Below are 20,943 nucleotides of genomic sequence, written 5' to 3'. Positions count from 1 at the left end.
CTCTGAGAACATTTGATAGGACTTAGATTTTCTAATAAGGTAAAGGATAGAAAATCATAACACTGTGTGTGGCCTAGAGACTTCATTATATATGCTTAGAAAGTGCATAGTTGGTTATCCCCAAATTTGAGTTACTCAAAAATGACCAAGAAAGGGGAAGAAAATTGAAGATTCAAAATCCTAAGTTTAAGGGGTAGGAAGCATCAAAGGAAATTCAAAGAAAGTGATCCTTTCTTAAAATTTGAACTTTCTTGTCTTTTTTTTTTTTTTGTCTAGAAACTATTAGCATCTTTTGTCTTTTTCTTCAGATGATAGAAGATGTTTTGGGAGAAGGGTCAGTCTCTGCCAGTCGGTTCAGTAGGTGGTTCTCTAACCCCAGCCGATCAGGAAGTCGATCCAGCAGCCTTGGGTCAACACCACATGAAGAGCTGGAGAGACTTGCTGGTAAAATAGCTTCAAATTCTGGCTTTATATATAAACTTTAGCTTTCTCTGACATGGTTCATTCTGTCTTCATTAGTTAGGGGTTCTTTAGGGTTAGAAGGTCTCTGCATGAAAAGCCTTTAATTTGTGTCCCTTTAATACTATTCTTGATGTTTCCATCCTACTAGAACCAGTTATGTATACGTTTGTTTGCAATATCAGGTCTGGAGCAAGCCATCCTCTCTCCTGGACAGAACTCGGGGAATTATTTTGCTCCTATACCATTGGAAGACCATACTGAAAATAAAGTGGATATTTTAGAAATGCTACAGAAAGCCAAAGTGGATTTAAAACCTCTTCTTTCCAGCCTTTCTGCAAATAAAGAAAAACTTAAAGAAAGCTGTAAGTGTTTGAGAATCTGCTTTAGATATCTGAAAAAGTTTGGATTGTCTTAAGGCAATTGGTTTTAACATACTGGTATTTCATCAAGTCGAATATATGGTGATTTTTTTTCTTAATGATGTTCAAAAGGATTTATTTTATCATTTTTGAGAATCTGATAGTGGTTCTTGGCCCTATAAGAACTTTTTATCCAAGTTGTTCTTACATAGGACCCAGTTGTAACACCTCAGTAAATATTTTTAATCCTCCCAAGGCAGTTCCTCACAACTCTGCCTCAATTTGCCATGTTCATACTTATGCTAAAAGCCCTTGGCATAACAATTTGGTACTGTAATAACTACAGTGCAGGTAGCAATTTTGCTGATGTTAGGCTATCTGGATTCCTATCCCTGGTAACAAGTCCCCAAAAGATTAATATTATTCTGCAGGACACAGAGCAGTATTGTGTCACGTTTTAAAACTTAGTACCTCATGGTTATGGTCCCCCAGTTTATAGCATCTAAACATTTTAGGTTAAGTTTATATGCCATCTTTTACTGAATACACGGTTATAACTATTTCCTCCTACTAAACAACTATGAGTTTTAAGTGTTTTCAGTTTGTCTATTTTCAGTGTCAGCCTTTTCTGACAGCTTCACTTCAGTTATGAAATAAATTATCTTCACTTTAACCATCATGATAGCTAAAGAGAATTTCTCCCAAATATCCCTTCTTGGTTTAACCTGGACTTTCTTATTTCTTAACTTTCAGCACATTCAGGAGTTGTGCTTTCAGTGGAAGAGGTAGAAGCAGGGCTCAAGGGTTTGAAGGTGGACCAACAAGTAAAGAATTCAACTCCCTTCATGGCAGAACACTTAGAGGAAACCCTGAATGCTGTAACCAGCAATCGACAACTCAAGAAAGACGGAGATATGACTGCGTTCAACAAACTAGTGAGCACTATGAAGGCAAGTGGGACTTTGCCTTCTCAGCCCAAAGTCAGTGTAAGTATTTGGAGCAAATCTCACCAAGCTTTTTCTCCTTTTCCATCTTTGTTTTATTTCCCATAACAATAAATGGAATTTAAAAAAGGTATTCCGAGTAAGTTGGAAATTCTTTAGTAGTTGTTTGGTCCTTGATGCTTTTGTGCATTAATTATCAATATGTTATTTGTTACTACAAAAGCAGAATTGTGGCTTGTATGTATGTATTGTGGGTGATAGTAAAAAGAGTGAAAGATCAATTCTTATACAATGCCTACATAACTGTATTAAAGCCACAGCTAAAATATATTTGTATAAAAACTATCTTTTTGCATAAACTCCAGAGATGGTTTTCTGGTTATTTGGCTACTTAAGTTCACATAACTTGCCATATTTTTGTAATATAATTTTTTTACAGTAATTATTCTCAGATACCTAGGATTACCTGCTTTCTGGATAAGGAGTTGGCAATCATACAAATTATTAAAGTATTAAGATGGATTTTTTTAAGACAGTTTTACATTCTGTTAATTTACTAATATGGCAAAGGATATGATTCCAGATTTCTTTTTAACTTTTAGGCATTAGGTTAGTTACAAGGTGGATGCATTTTGGTAAATACCATACACTGGTCTTTGTCACAAAAATGTTTTGAGAGTGGTTCTCTGCCATGGTCTATGTGTTAATATCACTATCTCTTGGTGTGATACAAAGGAGAATCTAGGTAGAACCAAATAATAAAAACATAGATTTATTCTAATTGCTAAGTTAGCAAATTTTTCAAAATTGAATTTTGCCTCTTTCTCTCCTGACCCTGTCTGAGAACTACAAGTAGTGGTATGAACAGCAATTTGAAGACAGAGTTCTTCAGACTTGCCTTCATAGTGCACCCTAGTTTGTTCACTAAGTCTTGTACCAAGGGAGGACAACTGATTTTTAGATTTCCTTATCTAACCAACAGTCAGTGATAGAGGCTTCAGCCTGCTCAAACAGGTGCCATTATTCTTGACCTTAATAGACTTCTTTATATCAGACTATACCATATTATATATATATATATATATTATATACATACTATACCCAATTACAGGGGAATAATTTCACAAACTGCTCCAGTTGTTTTCATACAAATAAATCATAGATCCAAATGCTTTTATATAAGGACCTGATTAAAAACTATCCTCTACATTTGTGTCTTAGTGATTGGGTGCTGACTGCAGTTCTGTTGGTCAGATCTTGCAATTAGCTTTTTTTCTTTTAGTGTGACTAAGGAAATGGAGGCAGAGGAAGTCAGCAGTTTGTTTTAATACTATGATTCCAGAATACTGACACAGCTGACCCTGAGCTGTGAGGGCACTTGGTTTAATGTTGGAGTTTCAGTGCTCTAAAGTGTATCTGGTTTCAACTGGAGGAATCAACCTAAAATACTTGTCAAAGGGATGGATGATATAATTCAAGTGGCTAGGCAGAAGGTAATACAAATTCAGCCTAACCTCAGAAAAAAAGCAAGGAAAGTCATGAAATAAGCATGCCAGGTGTTATCTTTCATTATACACACACACACGTACGTATATACACATGCCTATATATATGTGTATATATATATATACACACACACACACATATATATATATTGTTGTAGATGTATACAATATCTTTATTTTGTTTATTTTTATGTGGTGCTTAGTATCGAACCCTGTGCCTCACATGTACAAGGCAAGCTGAGCCACAACCTCAGCCCCTGGATATTTTTATTTATTTATTTATTTAGCAGCTGAGAATCAAACCCAGTGCCTCACACATGCTAAGTAAGCACTCTGCCACTGAGCTACAACCCCAGCCCTCAGCTGTTATCTTTATTGCTTGATTCACACATGTTGTAAGGTCCTGTCTGCTTCTAAAATGAAACTTCTTACAACTTCTATTTGTTATGTGTACTATTTTTCATCTGCCTTCAACCAGGTTGAAGGTTCAGTCATATTGTTCATCCCCAAAGTAAGATATGTTGATTCAATCTAAACTCTATTTTAAATAGAATTGTAGGCTCTATTCTATAAATATAGTAAGCCATGCAGTATAAGGTTGCCTCTTTGTTTTAGCTAGATGTAATTAAATAACTGTTGAGAATATTACTTATTATAATCATGTGCTTTTAGTCCCAGTTCCAAAACCAACAATAAAACACTTGGGTAACTTTAGGCTATTTGTTGTACCCAGGACAATACTGTAGGTTTTGACAGATCCAGCTAGTGGAAAGAAAAGTATTCAGAGAAAGTACTTCAGGTTGAATGGACACTGGGATGTACTGAAGTGGAGGATTTGACTTGCCCTGTACGTGTGACCCATTTTAAACAGCTTATTTAGAAGTAATAAAATTCAAGGCTGGGGACATGGCTCAGTGGTATAGTGCTCACCTAGCTGCATGAGGCTCTGGGTTTAATCCCCAGCACCACAAAAACATTAATGTTGCAACTTCCTGAAATATAAAATCTTGAAATATAATAGTTTCAACCAAATTTGCATGTTATTTACTATAATTTAAATACCATCTGTGGTCAATAAATCTTATTAAAGCTAATGGGTAGCAAGGATTGCCTCAAATTTAAATATGAATTATCAAAATTTCTTATGCTCCTTACTAAGAGGTAAATGATGGCAATCTTCAATGCCTCCATTTTATTTTCCCCTCTTTTGATTGGAAATGGTGAAATGGACCAGAATTAGCATCAAAAGGATCTCAGAGTGGATTCTGTATGTGCATATAAATAGTCTTTGCATTCCTAGATCTTTGGGGCATGTATGATGAGAGAGAATAAGTTGGTCTGAATTTTTTGTGAGTTAAACGTCTTTCTCCTGTTGTGTCACCTCCCTTGGGAGTGTCTAATATTTTCTTATGGTCCCCAATCTCTACTGTGTTAAGACACTTAAGCCAGCACACCTGTAATTCCAGCTACTCAGAGGACTGAGGCAGGAGGATCACAAGTATGAACCAGCCTGGGCAACTTAGCAAGACTCTGTTGCCAAAAAATAAATAAATTAGGGCTGAGGTTGTAACTCAGTGGTAGAGTACTCGCCTAGCATGTGTGCGGCACTGGGTTTGATCCTCAGCACCTTATAAAAAAGTTAATAAATAAGCAAAAGATAATTGTAGCCGTCTACAACTTAAAAAAAGGCAGGAATGGGAATGTAGCTCAGTTGAGCACTTGCCTAGCTTACATGAAACTGAATTTGGTCCTCAGTACCACAAAAAAAAAAAAAAAAAAGTTAAAACCAGTGTTTCTTTGACATTTTTAGCGAAACCTTGAAAGCCATTTGATGTCCCCTGCTGAAATTCCAGGCCAGCCTGTTCCTAAGAACATCCTGCAGGTATGTTACAATCTTATACTGAGGCCTCAGAGTCTGAACAATAGTACTCATTTTGTGTAGTGGTCACCCATCTTTGGGCCTTAGAGATGTTGTCTGGCAATCAAGAATGTAATATAGTTTGGTAGTTCTGTGTTGCTGCTGAACTCAAAATGGGTTAAGGAGAGGAGGGAGACTTTAAAAGAAAAAAATAAGCCCTTGTTTTCTGGTTTGCAAGTTTGTAATTTCTGTGGAGAAGAGTACCTAACCTGTAGTTGTAACTTAAATGTTGCTAGCTGAGCATTCAGAGGAATGTATTGCATGTACACATGCCAAGACATTCCATGGAACATGAAGGAGATTCATCATCTAGCTTCCAGAAATTAATCTGTAATCCACAGCTTTTCACTAGAAGAAAGAACTAGGTTTGTTAACAGGGATTTGTTTTTGGTGTTTGCTTCTCTTGTCTTAGGAACTTCTGGGTCAACCAGTTCAGAGACCTGCTTCTTCCAATCTTCTGAGTGGCCTTATGGGGAGCTTAGAGCCTTCTGCATCTTTATTGGGCCAAAGAGCACCCTCTCCTCCCATGTCACAAGTGTTCCAAACTCGAGCAGCCTCAGCAGACTACCTTCGCCCAAGAATACCATCACCAATTGGTAAGTAGTCTCCCTTTTTTCTTTTTTAATTGTTGTAGATAGATACAATATCTTTATTTTATTTATTTATCTTTGTGTGGTGCTGAGGATGGAACTCAGTGCCTCATAAATGCTAGGCAAGCTCTCTACCACTGAGCTACAACTACAGCCCATTCGTGGACATTCTTAATGAGTTTTCAAAAATTGCGTAGCCAGACACGGTGGTGCATGCCTGTAATCCCAGCAGCTCGGGAGGCTGTGACAGGAGGATTGAGAGTTCAAAGTCAGCCTCAGCAAAAAGGCGCTAGGCAACTCAGTGAGACCCTGTCTCTAAATAAAATACACAATAGGAGTAGGGATGTTGCTCAGTGGTTGAGTGCCCCAAGTTTAATCCTCAGTACCAAATATACACACACACGTAAATATATTACAATTTTTGGAGGAAGGTGTGAGGTTAAAAAAGTAGAAGACAGTTTGTTATCCAACTGCCTTTCTAGATGACTATAGTTCTGGGTTTTTTTTTTGTTGTTGTTGTTGTTTTTGTTATTGTTTTTTTCTTCTCAAAATTATTAGGTATCTCAATCCAAAAAAGTAATTTTGACTTTAGATTTGTCCTTAATAAAGAAGTCAGAATAGTGGCTCTCTACCAAATTATTGAAGTTGATTGATTTAATTCAACTGTGAAGTCTTGTGGCTAATTCAGAATAAAGAAGCACTTCCAGAAAGCAGTTCTAGCAAAGTATGCTAGTGTTCCTGTAATTCTGGAAACAGTGTTGGCTGCTGGCCAATCATACCTTGACAGACAGGTTTTGTAAACATTTATCTACGGTCAGGAAGATAGAACTCTATGGAAAGCTTGTGACCCTAAGAGCACTGGATGCTACTTTGGTACCATTTGGCCTAGTGAGCATTGCCAAATTGCTGGTTATGCTGGCTGAGTTTTCTGCCTTTGAGATATTGGCTCTGAAAGGAACAACAGTGACTGATTAATGAGAAAGATGGATATACCAGCAGTTTGGGCAATGAAGAGCTCTGGTTTGAGTTTTACATAGCCTACTGTGGTAGGATAGAGTAAGAGGCTGTCAGCCTAGAAAAGTCAGTACTTCTCAAAAATGATGCTACTCAGCAAGGAGCAGCATGCATTAGGGATAATACAGCCATGATGTGTGAACATTTGCTTGACACTCATTGATTCTATAACTTTCTCATCAGGTTTCACACCAGGACCACAGCAGCTACTTGGAGATCCATTCCAAGGCATGCGCAAGCCCATGAGCCCTGTCACAGCCCAGGTCAGACTGGGCTATTTCTCAAACCCAATCCGTTGCTTTCTTTTTCGACCCTATTAATTATGGGGTGGAGAATTGAATTGCTACAATTTTCTGAAGTGATTTGGCAGCAATGGAACTTTATTGTATGTTTCATAGTGATGCTATGTATTTCAAGTTCTGTGAAGGCTAGAAAATTACTGAGTAATTAAACTAATACTTATGTTTGGCAGCATAATTTAGTCACGTTTTCTCATCTGCTACTTAAAAGTACCTTTTTAAGAGGAAAGAGACCCCTGTAGAAAGTACATTGACTATCTTTTTTTTTTTTTATTTTGCTGACCCTCCCCTGCCATTTCTGTTCAGCAGATGAGCCAACTCGAATTGCAACAGGCAGCTTTGGAGGGGCTGGCCCTACCACATGACCTTGCAGTGCAAGCAGCAAATTTCTATCAGCCTGGTTTTGGCAAACCACAGGTGGACAGAACCAGAGATGGATTCAGAAACAGGTAAATTACTAATCCAACCTGTGAGGATTTGGGTAATAATTTGTGAATATAGTTTTCCTGATATTAGTAAGTTAGTTATTCACAGTACAGTTCTGTTGCACATGCTGATATGTTATAAACAAATAGAAGGAATTCCATCCCGCTGCAGATATAGGGAATATGATTGCATTCTGCTGAAGGGATATCTGGTTTTTATCCTGCATGGCTTTTATAAATTAGTTTTTATGGTTTCATTTTGCTAATTAGTTATATAGAAGAGATAACTGCCTGCCTGATTTACCTTACAATTTTGTTAAGAGTAAATACATTTAAAATCTCAAGGATGTTTCTGCCAGTTAAAGGATTCATTTTTATAGGTGTGAATAGCATAGCTTCTTATTTGTTTTGTTTTTGTGGTGCTGGGGATTGAACCCAGGGCCTTGTGCATGCGAAGCAAGCACTCTACCAACTGAACTATATCCCCAGCTCTATAGCTCCTTATTTGAAGTCATACTTTTGAGATGATAAAAAGCAAAATTCTACCCTACTTCACCACAGATGCAATGTTGTGTTATCACACTGTATCAATACCGGATTGTTACATCAAGAGTTTATTGGTTAGAGTTGATGGGTTTGTTGACCAGAGCTGTTAATAAGTAATTATTGACTTCACTATCTTTTTTTTTTTTTTTTTTTTTGTGTGTGTGTGTGTGTGTGTGGTGCTGAGGATTGAACCCAAGGCCTTGTGCATGCAAGTCAAGCACGCTACCAACTGAGCTATTTCCCTAGCCCATTCTTTTTGTAGTTGCAACAAGTGGTAAATGAAATGAACCATAAGTTTGGGAGGAATGGGAATGGAGTAGCAATATTCTTTTTTGCAAAATCCAAGAGATACAGAAAATTGCATAAAACAAATGTGCAGCTTATGATAAATTAAACCCCCTTATTAATTATCCCAGAAACCTTCCATGTGCCCTATGCTAATTATACATCTTTTCTCCCTCAGAAGTGACAACTGTTTATCCTCTAAAGGTAATCACTACTTTGCTGTGTATAGTGGCACATACCTGTAAACCCAGTGACTCAGTAGCCTGAAAGAGGATTGCAAATTTAAGGCCAGCCTGTTAGCAAGGTCCTGTCTCAATAAAAAGGGTTGGGCTGTAGTTCAGTGGTAAAATACCTCTGGGATCAGAGTGGTGGGGGGTGGGGAGGGGTAATCACTACCTTAATATATTGAATTTTATCACAAAAATGTGTATCTTTGAACATCACAGTTTAGTCCTGCCCATATGATATTTAAGTATTTGTTGCTGGGTGTGGTGGCACATGCCTGTAATCCCAGTAACTCGGGAGGCTAAGAAAGGAGGATTGTGGGGGCTGGGGATGTGGCTCAAGTGTGGTAGCGTGCTCGCCTGGCATGCGTGCGGCCCCGGTTCGATCCTCAGCACCACATACAAACAAAGATGTTGTGTCTGCCGAAAACTAAAAAATAAACATTAAAAAATTCTCTCTCTCTCTCTTTAAAAAAAAAAAGAAAGAAAGAAAGAAAAGAAAGGAGGATTGTGAGTTCAAAGCCAACCTCAGCCACTCAGTGAGACCCTGTCGTTAAATAAAATACAAAAAAGGGCTGGGGATGTGGCTCAGTGATTAAGTGCCCCTGAGTTCAATCCCTGGTACCAAAAAAAAATAAATACATACACACACACACACATATACACACATATATAAAATTTGTTGTTTTTTTGTTTTGTTTTTGTTTTTAAAGAGAGAGAATTTTTTAATATTTATTTTTTGGTTTTTGGAGGACACAACATCTTTATTTTCTTTAATGTGGTCCTGAGGATCGAACCCAGCAACCCACGCATGCCAGGCGAGCGCGCTGCCGCTTGAGCCACATCCCCAGCCCTAAAATTTGTTTTGATGTGATTTTATTTATTTATTGGTACTAGGGATTGAACCCAGGGATACTTAACCAGTGAGCAGCACATCCCCAGCCCTTTTTATTTTTTATTTTTAGATAGTCTCATTAAGTTGCTTAGGGCCTCACTAAATTACTGAGGCTGGCTTTTAACTTACGATCCTCCTGCCTCACTCTCCCAAGCCACTAGAATTACAGACATGCACCATACCTGGCTTTGATGTGATTCTTAGTTACCTTATCAGTGCCTCAGTGTCTTGCTTCAACTAGTTTTATCTGTCTTTATCAGAAGACATTACAACCAGGAAAATACCCTGGCATAAATACATCCAATCTATAGTGCTTTTCAGCCTAAACACAGAGCCGAGGATCTGTCTGCTGAACATTGGTTGACCTGCTTTCTGTCGTTAGCATAATGTGGTTCCTTAGCAATCACTAACATGATTTGAGACTTTCAAAGCACTTTTAACATACAAAATTTTATTTGGTCTTTGAATCACCCCTGTGATTTAGATGAGAGTAAAAACTGCATTTTATAGATACTGAAACTTATTTGAGGGAGGGGGTTGTTTTGTTTTTGTCTGTTTCCCTGCTCTTTCTACTTTGCAGTACAAGAACGTGACCTCCATGAGATTAGACTCTTTGTTGTGTTCATGCTGTATCTCTAGCACTTAGAACAAGGTCTGGTGCTCAAATCTGTTTATCAGAATAAATAACTGATAAATTGTATAGAAACCCCAGATTTAAAGATCCCCCTTAGTCACTTAGAATACCACTGCTCTGTGTCTGCCTACATTGTGGCAGGAGGATCCTAAACCCCTGGCTTCTTTCCAGTTAGTACCAGGTAAGGTAGGGTTATCCAAGCCAGTATATAGTTTATTACCAGTATGGTGGCTAGGGAGGCTTTCACTCTATGGGCTGGGTGTGTTCTAGAAGTTAGGGAGCAACACTGGCACAGCACCTGACATATAACTTATGCTCTGAGACAATGGTTCAAATCAATTGAAGAGTTCCAGATATCTCAGGACCCAGTTACATGCAACATGCCCCACTGTTCCTGTTTTACACCAAGATTAATCCCAAGGACTTCCCAAATCCCCATACCTATTCTAGCAACCTGAACTACTATTCTCTATCTTTAGATTCTCCTGGGTCATACCTCATTTAATATGAAGTAGATTTTTTTGTTTTTTGTTTGGTTGGTTTTTATACTGGGGATTGAACCTACTGAACTATGTCTCTAGTCCTTTTTTTTTTTTTTTTTTTTTTTTGAGACAATGTCTCAAGATCTTAAGTTGCTGAGGTTGGCTTCGAACTTGCAATCCTCCTGTCCCAGCCTCCCAGGTCACTTGGATTACAGGTGTGTGCCATGATGCCTGGTTTAATAAGCCAGTTTTTCCCCAAGAAGCAGAGTCTTCCAAGTTTTCTGTCATTCTGTTTTACAACTATGCCTCATTTCCCTAGGTTATTGACTTTTCCACTAGACAGTTCTTGCAAGGCCTAGGCCATGTTTCATTAAGTTTTTGTCTTTCCTTAGAATTTGGCATGTGTTTTTCCATAATTTAGATACAAATTGAATGCTTAGGAGATTAACTTGAGTTAAGGAAAGTGATGCTAAATTCCTGGGCTGGTCTTGAGTGTTAAATGGTTTGGGGAGTTTGAGTGGCTCAGGGCTGGGATTGTGACTCAGTGGTATAGCACTTGCTTAATAAGTGTGAGGCACTGGGTTCGGTCCTCAGCACCACATTAAAAAAAATAATAATAAAATAAAGGTTTGTATACATCTACAACTAAATAATGTATTTTTTTTTTTTTAAGTTTGAGTGGCTAGGAGCTTATACTGAAAATTGATTTGTTCACAGGCAACAGCGAGTGACCAAGTCACCAGCACCTGTGCACCAAGGGAATTCCTCTTCCCCAGCCCCTGCTGCTTCCATCACAAGCATGGTCAGTGACTGTTGACTGTGAATGACTTTTTAAGACTTCCTCTGTTTGTGCCTATGTTGTGTGTACCCCAAAGTGTCCTTGAATGCCTTTCCAGAAGAATACTGATCTAATAGTCTTTTATACCTGCTTGTGTGTGTGGTAGAACAGTAGGATTTATTTGAGACAAAAGCTCCTAGAAGGTGAGAAAGGACCCAATAAGGGTTCCCCTCATACTTTTTTTTTTTTTAAGGGGTGGGTGTGGGTGTGTGTGTAAACACAATACCTTTATTTTATTTTTATGTGGTGCTGAGGATTGAACCCAGTGCCTCACATGTGCTAGGCGAGCACTCTATCACTGAGCTACAACCCTGGCCCCTCATACTTGCCTTTTTATTAGATCTTTCCCTGGTCGATCACAGTCGAACTCAGATTTCCAGTGAAGCCCCTATATTGGGGAAAGTATATTCCCGCAGATAGATGAGCATGAGCCAAAACACACAGATGACATAGTATATGCAGACGGACATCTCATACAGGGAGGCAGAAGGAAAAGGTGAGAAGTGAGGCAGACTGGTGGATAGGGGTAACAAGTCACATCATGGTGAGTACATTTTATATGCTGGGAGTTTGAAAACTGTTCGGGTCTCAGGTATAGGAACTAAGGCTGGGACAGAACAGTTTGTTTGTAGGGACCAATATAAGTTTTACAACTGACTGGTGGTATTCTTTTTTTAAAAAAATGTTTCATTCTCCACAGACTTTTTATCATCTAGTCAAAGCTGATAGAGACCCTTCAGGGTTCCACATGGGTCTTTTACATTTTTTATATCTTTTTTTGTTTTGTTTTGTTTTGTTTGTGTGTGTGTGTGTGTGTGTTTGTGGTACTGACGATCAAACCCAGTGCCTCACATGTGCCAGGCAAGTGCTCTAACATGAAGCCACAATCTCAACTTTCCACGTGGGTCTTTGCACCAAACACCTTGAAAGCAAGATCTAGAAGAAGCTTTTCTATTCATAAGTTACGCGCTGTCTCCTTACATCAAGGATTTTGGGGTTGTTCAAGAAGAAAAGAAATATGTAGGGCTAGGGCTGGAGCTCAGTGGCAGAGCGCTTGCCTAGCATGTGTGAGGCACTGGGTTGGATCCTTAGCATCTCATAAAAAATAAGCAAATAAAATAAAGGCATGCTGCCCATCTACAACAAAAAAATTTTTTTAATTAAGAAAAAAAAAGACATAGTAAAATAGTGACAAGTTCACTGTTTTATTGACCCCAAGTGATGAATGACCCCAAGTGATAATTCCTACTGGCTGAGGAAACTATTTGAATAATTGTAATGGTAGCCAGGTGAAAAAGAGAAACATTAAGAACATGGAGTTATTTAGATTCTGACATTGTCATTGAAATGTCCTTTCCCAGATGCAAGAGTAAGCTATTACTCTAGGTTATACTTCTGCCCATGCTTTTCCTCTTCCCAGCCTAATCTTGGGCTGGGAAAATGTGTGAAACAGAGGCAGGTCCCCATCATAAAAAATTGTGAGCAAGTGGTATAAAGATCTTGGGACACCACCTATTTGCCCCTTTAGGTGTCTTTTCCTTCAGTAGCTATGATGAACATTAGAGTTGGTCTCTGCCACCATGTGGGCAATATCGTGTCTCTTTTTTGTTGATTATCTTGACCACTTAAGCCTGCCTTAATATTAGAGAAGGGAACTTAGAGCGTGCTGATGCCAATTGCTTTTCTCTGCAGCTTTCTCCTTCCTTCACCCCTACCTCAGTAATCCGGAAGATGTACGAGAGCAAAGAGAAAAGCAAGGAGGAGCTAGCATCGGGAAAAGCCGTTCCTATTGACAGTAAAGAAGATACTCAGAAGGCCACTGAAGGTAGTACTACAGAGTTGTTAACTATACTATTCAACAAAGAATGTCTCAGAACATGGGCCTTATTGCTGAACAACCTGACCTGTTTCTCTGCAAGGCCCTGGGCCCATCCCCTGGACCATAGTTCTGTGTCTATGAGAAGGGTCGGACCAGCTCACAGTCACTTGCTTGTTCATATTCTGACCAACATAAGGGGTGTAAATGCTGATTTAAAAGAATAACTAGGGCTGGGGGATATAGCTCAGTTGGTAGAGTGCTTGCCTCACATGCACAAGGCCTTTGGTTCAATCCCCAGCTACACCATAAATAAATAAATACATAAACAAACAATAAGCTTAAAAATAAATAACTAAGCTGGGCGCCATGGCATATTCACATAATCCCAGTGTCTCAGGCGACTGAGGCAGGAGAATTTTACGTTCAGGGCCAGCCCCAGCAACTTAGCAAGGCCCTAATTGCCCCAGCAATCTAGCAATACCCTGTCTCAAAGGCCTGGGCTTAGGTGTGGTGGTGCACACCTGTAATCCCAGCAACTCCGGAGGCTGAGGCAGAAGGATTACAGGTTCCAGGCCAACCTCAGTAACTTAGTGAGCCCTAAGTAACTTAGGGAGACCCTGTCTCAGAATACAAAAAACGCTGAGGATGTGGCTGAGTGGTCAAGTAAGTGCCCCTGAATTCAATCCATGGTTCCCCACCCCCTCAAAAAAAAAAAAAGAAAAGAAAGGGCACTACAGGTGTGGCTCAGTGGTTGAGTGCCTTTGGGTTCCAATCCCTTGTAACAAGTACCAAACAAAAAGAATGACTTTAGTCTTCAAGATTATTCTTGTTCTGCTTCTGAAAGTTTGGATACTGAAGTGTCTAATACAATCTGTGAAATGAGTGAAGCATATAGATGTAAGAGCCTTTCAAAAGTGTATAGAAAATGTGCAAGAGGGCTGGGGATGTGGCTGAAGCGGTAGTGCGCTCGCCTGGCATGCGTGCGGCCCGGGTTCGATCCTCAGCACCATACAAAGATGTTGTGTCCGGTGAAAACTGAAAAATAAATATTAAAAAATATACATATCTCTCTCTTTAAAAAAATGTGCAAGAGGCTTATGAGTTGCACAGTAGTGATCATGAAGGACATGGTGGTAGACATAATGACACAGATTCAAATGAGTTAAGTGTTAAGTATTGGTGTGAGAGCTTTTTGCTCGTTTGAGAAGGCTTGGTGGGGGGGTGAATATAATGGAAATCCTGTTGGTCCTATTAGGTTAATTTAGATTCTTTGAGCAGGCTGTGATTGTTGCTCTAATTTTCTGCTGTGGATTTTCATGATATTGTACTTGATTGTCTCCTCAGGGTATAAAAAACATGTTAATCACAAGCATTTGACAATGATGAAACTACATGAACCACCAGGCCTGATATATCAAGCATTTGCCAGTAGTTGTCCTTGGATTGGGAAGAATATGAGAATATAGATGTGGGCTCCCTGCCCCAGCCTATTTCCCCCATACCTCCTTGTCCCCAATACTGGGAATTAAACCAAGGTGTACTGTACCACTAAGCTATATCCCTAATCATTTTTATTTGAAGATATGGTCTTGGGGGGCTGGGGTAGTGGCTCAGCGGTAGAGTGCTCATCTAGCATGCACGAGGTACTGGGTTCGATCCTCAGCACCACCTAAAAATAAATAAATATATTGTATCCATCTTTAAGAAAAAAAAAATGGTCTTGCCAAGTTGCTGAAGCTGGCCTTGAATTTGCAATCCTGCTTCTGCCTCCCAAGTATATGAATTATAGGCATATACCACCATGCCACGCAAGACATGGACTTAGAGACATTTATATAACTTTTGAGACTTTGGTTTAGGGAATTTATCAAAACTTCTTTGTAGGTTGGGGGACATAGCTTAGTGGTAGAGAGCTTGCCTAAAATACCCAAGATCCTGGATTTGAACACCAGCACCAACAAAACAAAAACATGATAGCAACAACAAAGCTTTGTTCCAGCAAGAAGTTGAAAAACTTGGGGTCTAATCCTAGTTCTATCCCTAACTATTCCTGTAACGTTGACTCACAGTTCATCTTCTTGGCCTATTTATAAGGCAAATGATGGTCCCTATCATGTAGTCTTTTTTTTTTTTTTTTTTCCTGTAGCTGTAGATGGACAGAATGCCTTTATTTTATTTATTTTTATGTGGTGTTGAGGATTGAACCCAGTGCCTCACGCATGCTAGGCAAGTGCTCTGCCACTGAGCTACAGTCCCAGCCCTTATCATGCAGTCTTCTAAATTTGTCAAGGTATCAATTAAGAATTGAGATTTACTGGACCTTTGGGAAACCAAAGTATTTGGCCAGAGTAAAGGTTTGCCAATACCAAAATATTCTCTTCTGGATCCTTACAGAGAACTTGCTGTCGTCCAACTCCATTCCAAATGCTGATCGAGACTCTTCTCCTATGACAAATCCTAAACTGTCAACATTACAGCCGTCTTCATGTTCTACCCCACTGTCCCAGACAAACCGATACACCAAAGAACAAGATTACCGACCTAAAGCAACTGGAAGAAAAACACCCACCTTGGCATCCCCAGTTCCAGGAACACCTTTTCTCCGCCCTGTCCACCAAGTTCCCCTTGTTCCCCATGTCCCCATTGTTCGGCCTGCTCATCAACTTCACCCAGGATTGGTTCAGAGGATGCTGGCCCAGGGGGTACATCCACAGCATCTTCCAAGTTTGTTGCAAGCTGGTGAGTTTCTAACCTGGCTTGGTTATCTGTAGACCTGGCATGACATTTGCTAGTACTAATTGAACTATGGAAGATTTTCATCCCTTTAAAGATGTTACTAGAGTCTAGCATGTAAATGGTGGACAATGGGAACAATCCAATCCATCTTTTTGTCCTTTAAAAGCATTTTCTTGGGGCTGGGGTTGTGGCTCAGTGGTAGAGTGCTAGCCTAACATGCTTGAGGACTAGGTTCAATCCTTAGTACCACATAAAAATAAGATATTGTGTTCACCTAAACTAAAAAATAAATATTAAAAAAGTAATTTTTTTTTAACTTTTTTTTTTTTAGGTACAAATAATTGAATCCAGGTGTACTTAACAACTAAGTCACATCCCCAGCCCTTCTTTTTTTTTTTAACTATTATTATTTTATTTATTTTTTTAAATATTTATTTTTTAGTTGTAGTTCGACACAGTACCTTTTTTTTTTTTTTTTATGTGGTGCTGAGGATCGAACCCAGGGTCGCGCATATGCTAGGCAGTTGCTCTACTGCTGAGCCACAACCCCAGTCCAACTATTATTATTTTAATACCTTTATTTTATTTATTTATTTATGTGGTGCTGAGGATTGAACACAGTGCCTCATACTTGCAAAGCAAGCACTCTACCACTGAGCCATAACCCCAGCCCTATTACTATTATTTTGAGACAGTCTCACTAAGTTGCTTAGAGCCTTGCTAAGTTGTTGAGTCTGGCTTCAAACCTGTGATCCTCCTGCCTCAGCCTCCCAAGTCACTGGGATTAGGGTGCATTGCCACACCCAGCCTTCTTAAATTTTTTTTTTTTTTAAGAGATGGACACAATACCTTTGTTTATTTTAATGTGCTGAGGATCAAACCCAGTGCCTCACACATGCCAAACGTGCTAGGCAGGCACTGTACCACTGAGCCACAACCACAGCCCCCAAAACTTGTCTTTAAAGATAATGACAAAGAATGCTGATAGCTTAAGTGTTTTTAATTCTTTATATTTAAAAAAGAAAAAAGCTTCCAAATCAGCAAAACTATACAAACTTAAAAATTTCCAGGTACATTAAGACTACTTTTCTGAAGTTTCCTCTTTCTGCCCAACAGGTGTGCTTCCTCCAGGGATAGATCTGACTCATTTACAGGGAATATCTGGCCCAATCCTAGGTCAGCCCTTTTACCCTTTACCAGCTGCTAGTCACCCGCTCCTAAACCCTCGTCCTGGGACACCTCTGCATCTGGCAATGATGCAACAGCAGCTACAGCGCTCAGGTAGGTTCAGTAGTGGGCCAGGTGAGGTTGGAATGGGCAGGCTTGAAGCTTTTAGAACTAGTTTCCAGTGAAGGAGATGAATTAACACTGACACCATTCCTTAACTTGACCTAGCAAGACTGCAGTAAGGAGGGGCTAGGGTTGTGGCTCAGTGGTAGAGCGCTTGCCTTGCATGTGTGAGGCACTGGGTTTGATTCTGAGCACCACATATAAACAAATAAATAAAATAAAGGTCCATCAATAACTGTAGTAAAGTATAACTCAGGAAGATGAAGTAAACCAATTTCTATGGGTTTTGGGATTATTGCTCCTGCCCAGGTTTTCTTTGTTCATGACCTCTTTCTTAGAAGGCCAATAACAATTCAGCATGGGACCTGCCCAGGGTAGATGCTCTCTCACCAGCTAATCTTTCTGTGATGCAGCTGCTTGCCTTGGAAGTGGTCTTGTCATCCAGGGTGGTTTTTCAGTATCGATGGCTTCAGTATAGCTTAGCTTTCTTTCCAAGGTACCAACTTCTAATATTGTTGCCATCTTGAAAAGTAGTTTTCTAAAGAAACTAGAATCCTCTGGTATACTTTTGTTTGGAATTGTATGGATAGAGTTTGAATGAAACAGAGCCTAACAAAGAACTACTTTCCCCCCTTCTTATCTCCATAGTTCTGCATCCTCCAGGCTCTGGTTCCCAGGCAGCAGCAGTCAGTGTTCAGACAACCCCTCAAAATGTGCCCAGCCGGTCAGGCCTGCCCCAAATGCACTCTCAGCTGGAGCATCGCCCCAGCCAAAGGAGCAGCTCTCCTGTGGGTCTTGCCAAATGGTTTGGCTCAGATGTGCTACAGCAGCCCCTGCCCTCCATGCCCGCCAAAGTCATCAGTGTAGATGAACTGGAATACCGACAGTGAGCAGGACAGGCAGGCTTACCTATACCTGGACCTTTGGTGGCGCCCTGCTCAGGACTCTGCTTCCTCATCTCGGTTGGTTTATGGGCTTTTACTTTGGAGCACTCTCGGTGAAGCTGTTGAGGGAACCCACGCACCTGGTGTGGTATGCATTATGACAGAAGGATCTTAACCAATCGAGTGGAGTCTACATAGTCTGAATACAGGATGCACAGTGTCGTCAATCCTGGAAACAGTCTTTCTTTTTTTGTAAGATATGTGAATGAAGTGTTGGTGTCTTCACCAAGAGGTGGCACCTAAGGGTTCTGAGGAAATAAATGTATAGGCCCTTATGTACAGACCTGTGTATAAACAACTTTTGTACATACATATAGAATAGCTTTTTTGAACTTATACAGCTGTACATAAAAGTAGCTGGTATTAGTTAAGCCTGTGTCAACATTTGGATTTTTTTTTTTTTTCACTTGTATATTTGGGACATTTTTTTTTCTTTTGGTTGATTAAAGTTGCATATACTATGTGTGTGAATGAAGTGAATGACTTTGTGTTTATTTTCTCCCTGAATTCCTTGATTGTAACAGTTGAACCAAGAGACTCAGTAGATTCCTTGAAGGACCTAATTTTTCTTTAAAACTCATGGAATTGAACTCTATCTCAATTTAGAGGAAAGAAGCTTAATGTTTTTTCCTGAGCCTAGATCCCACTGGGTCAGCTGAGACTGAGCTGACCTGTGATGATAATGGCCTTGAGGCTAATAACAGGATGTCAATATTTGGCAATTTTCAAAATTAAATTCACCTAATTTGTTTATCGGGGGAAATCATGTATATGGTGGTTTCTCCCAAACATTAACTAGGCTATCCTGTTTATTCATCTCCTCTCCCATACAATCCATTGAAGTCTAATATTTCTCCATACAGAACTTTTCTCAGAAGTTGGGGATGTAAGTGGTTGACTGCTTACCTAGCACATGTGAGGCCCTGGGTTCCATCCCCAGTACCAACAACAACAACAAAAATAAAGTAATAGCCAGGGTGGTCGTGTACACCTATAAATAATCTGAACTACTCAGGAGGCTGAGGCAAAGAGATCACAAATTCCAGTCCAGCCTTTTATAACTCAACTGACTCAAAATGGTTTTTTGTTTGTTTTAAAAGCTGAAGGTGCAACTCAGTAGGTAGAGCACTTGACTAGCATGAGCAAGGCTATGGTTTTAATCCCCAGTATCACAAAAAAGAAAAGTGGAAATAAATGGAGATTGCAGCTAGGTTTTCAGAATAGATGTGTCTGGCAAACCAGGCTTTATTAAGAGGGAAGCCAGATCCACTGCCCCTTTCTTTGTTGTGAAAGATAGATATATTTCACAAACACAATTAGAAATACAGATAAATTTAAGAACCAGAGTTTTCCCCTGTAAGTTAATTCTATTCCCTTTATAAAGAACTGATGCAAAAATAAGCATGTGACCCAACTTAAACCATGAAATAAAGTTTTCTTCCATTTCATCTGGTTAAGTTAGGCATTCTGTTAAATTCAACTAAGGGCACAGAACAATGAATTCATTTAATTATACTAAGGTAGGTCAAGGAAAAACATGTAATATGTAATAGAATAGGAAATTCAAACCTTGCTATGAAAGCCAAACCACCAGTCTTGAAGCTCATGAGAAAACCTTTGGCTGCAGGAATGTATGTTTCTCCTCAGAAAGTTCCCTAATGCAAATACTTCTAGAGCTGCCAAGCATAAGCCCAAAGAAGAGAGGGGAAAAGTACTGTAAGCTCTTCCCCCAAGGACTGTGGAGTCACAAATCAAAAGAAGGAAAAGGTACCAAATAATATCAAAGCCTAGTCAAAGCACATCCTCTCATCTTGAACTGGATTTTGATAACCCCTCCCCAGAACCTTGGGTGTGCTAAATGCTTATAAAGTGAATTTTGGCACAAGGATTCCCCAAAATCCAATATGCTGTGGCTACAGAACAAACCTTGCTGGAAATCCCAGTTTAGAAAGCCAATGTTTCCCTACAGCATTGGGGTAGGCTCTGGATCACAAGCTCTATCATGACTACACCAGTGACATGAAGGTCTATATTCTGAAAAGTGACTAGCAACTGAGGCCATCAGGGATTTATGTCCTAGACAGGGGCTAAGTCTCAAGCTCTAGAAAGGGGGAAATAAGCACTGGACAAAAGCTGAGTATACAGGTAATCCCATATCCTCAGACTGTACAACCTCTTAAAATCTAGCATATCTCCTCTGAAGACAAAATCAAAATATCGTCTTCCTACAAACATGTTCCTGATTTTCTCAGGAACTATCTCCTCTTATCATCCCTATAGTCCATGCTGAAATCTTGATTTCTAGACACTAAATCACCAAGTTTAAATTTCTCCTCTGGACCTATGTTCCCACCTAATCCCACCTCCATGATGAAGTGTATGCATAAAACTCTGATCACATAGTTTGCCCACTTGCAATGTTCATCCTGCCTTCATTCCTTCACCCAGGTTATGTGGTTGAGGCCAGGACTAACATGGGGTTCAAACAGAAAAGGCTGAGCTTTGCGTAAGGAGGCGTTTAGTGGTCCAGCTGGCAACACAGTTAAGCTTAACATTAGCCCAACATTGATGATATACAGCTGTGCTCTGACTACAACAGACAGGAAGCCCAGTAAAACAAAGGGCCCAATGATAACAGGTATCAACCTTCACTTGAGTATTTCTATACCAAATACAATGCTAAGCAATTTCATAAATACTATTTTCCTTAATAACAATCACCATTAATATCCCC

General features: G+C 39.6%; 1 protein-coding gene across 4 annotated transcripts in view; it reads left to right on the top strand.

Annotated features, from left to right (window-relative positions):
• Positions 1–18,689, top strand: part of Eif4enif1 (eukaryotic translation initiation factor 4E nuclear import factor 1) — a 49,387-nt gene extending 30,698 nt beyond the window's left edge. For 3 of the 4 annotated variants that reach the window (XM_027953416.2, XM_027953417.2, XM_071615514.1), the window contains exons 8-19: positions 309–444; positions 645–824; positions 1,575–1,807; positions 5,081–5,152; positions 5,601–5,784; positions 6,976–7,055; positions 7,398–7,540; positions 11,300–11,384; positions 13,113–13,245; positions 15,634–15,978; positions 17,092–17,256; positions 17,914–18,689. In XM_027953416.2, coding sequence (XP_027809217.1) covers positions 309–444; positions 645–824; positions 1,575–1,807; positions 5,081–5,152; positions 5,601–5,784; positions 6,976–7,055; positions 7,398–7,540; positions 11,300–11,384; positions 13,113–13,245; positions 15,634–15,978; positions 17,092–17,256; positions 17,914–18,155 — 1,998 coding nt within the window. In that variant the 3' untranslated portion in view covers positions 18,156–18,689. The remainder of the gene's footprint in view (positions 1–308; positions 445–644; positions 825–1,574; positions 1,808–5,080; positions 5,153–5,600; positions 5,785–6,975; positions 7,056–7,397; positions 7,541–11,299; positions 11,385–13,112; positions 13,246–15,633; positions 15,979–17,091; positions 17,257–17,913) is intronic. The other variant, XM_027953418.2, reaches the window with a different exon arrangement.
• The last annotated feature ends 2,254 nt before the right edge of the window (positions 18,690–20,943 follow it).

The sequence above is a fragment of the Marmota flaviventris genome, chromosome 1, assembly GCF_047511675.1.
Source record: "Marmota flaviventris isolate mMarFla1 chromosome 1, mMarFla1.hap1, whole genome shotgun sequence".
NCBI classification, from domain to species: Eukaryota; Metazoa; Chordata; class Mammalia; order Rodentia; family Sciuridae; genus Marmota; species Marmota flaviventris.
Note: the sequence above shows the minus strand (reverse complement) of the source record. Positions and strands in the feature narration are given on the sequence as shown.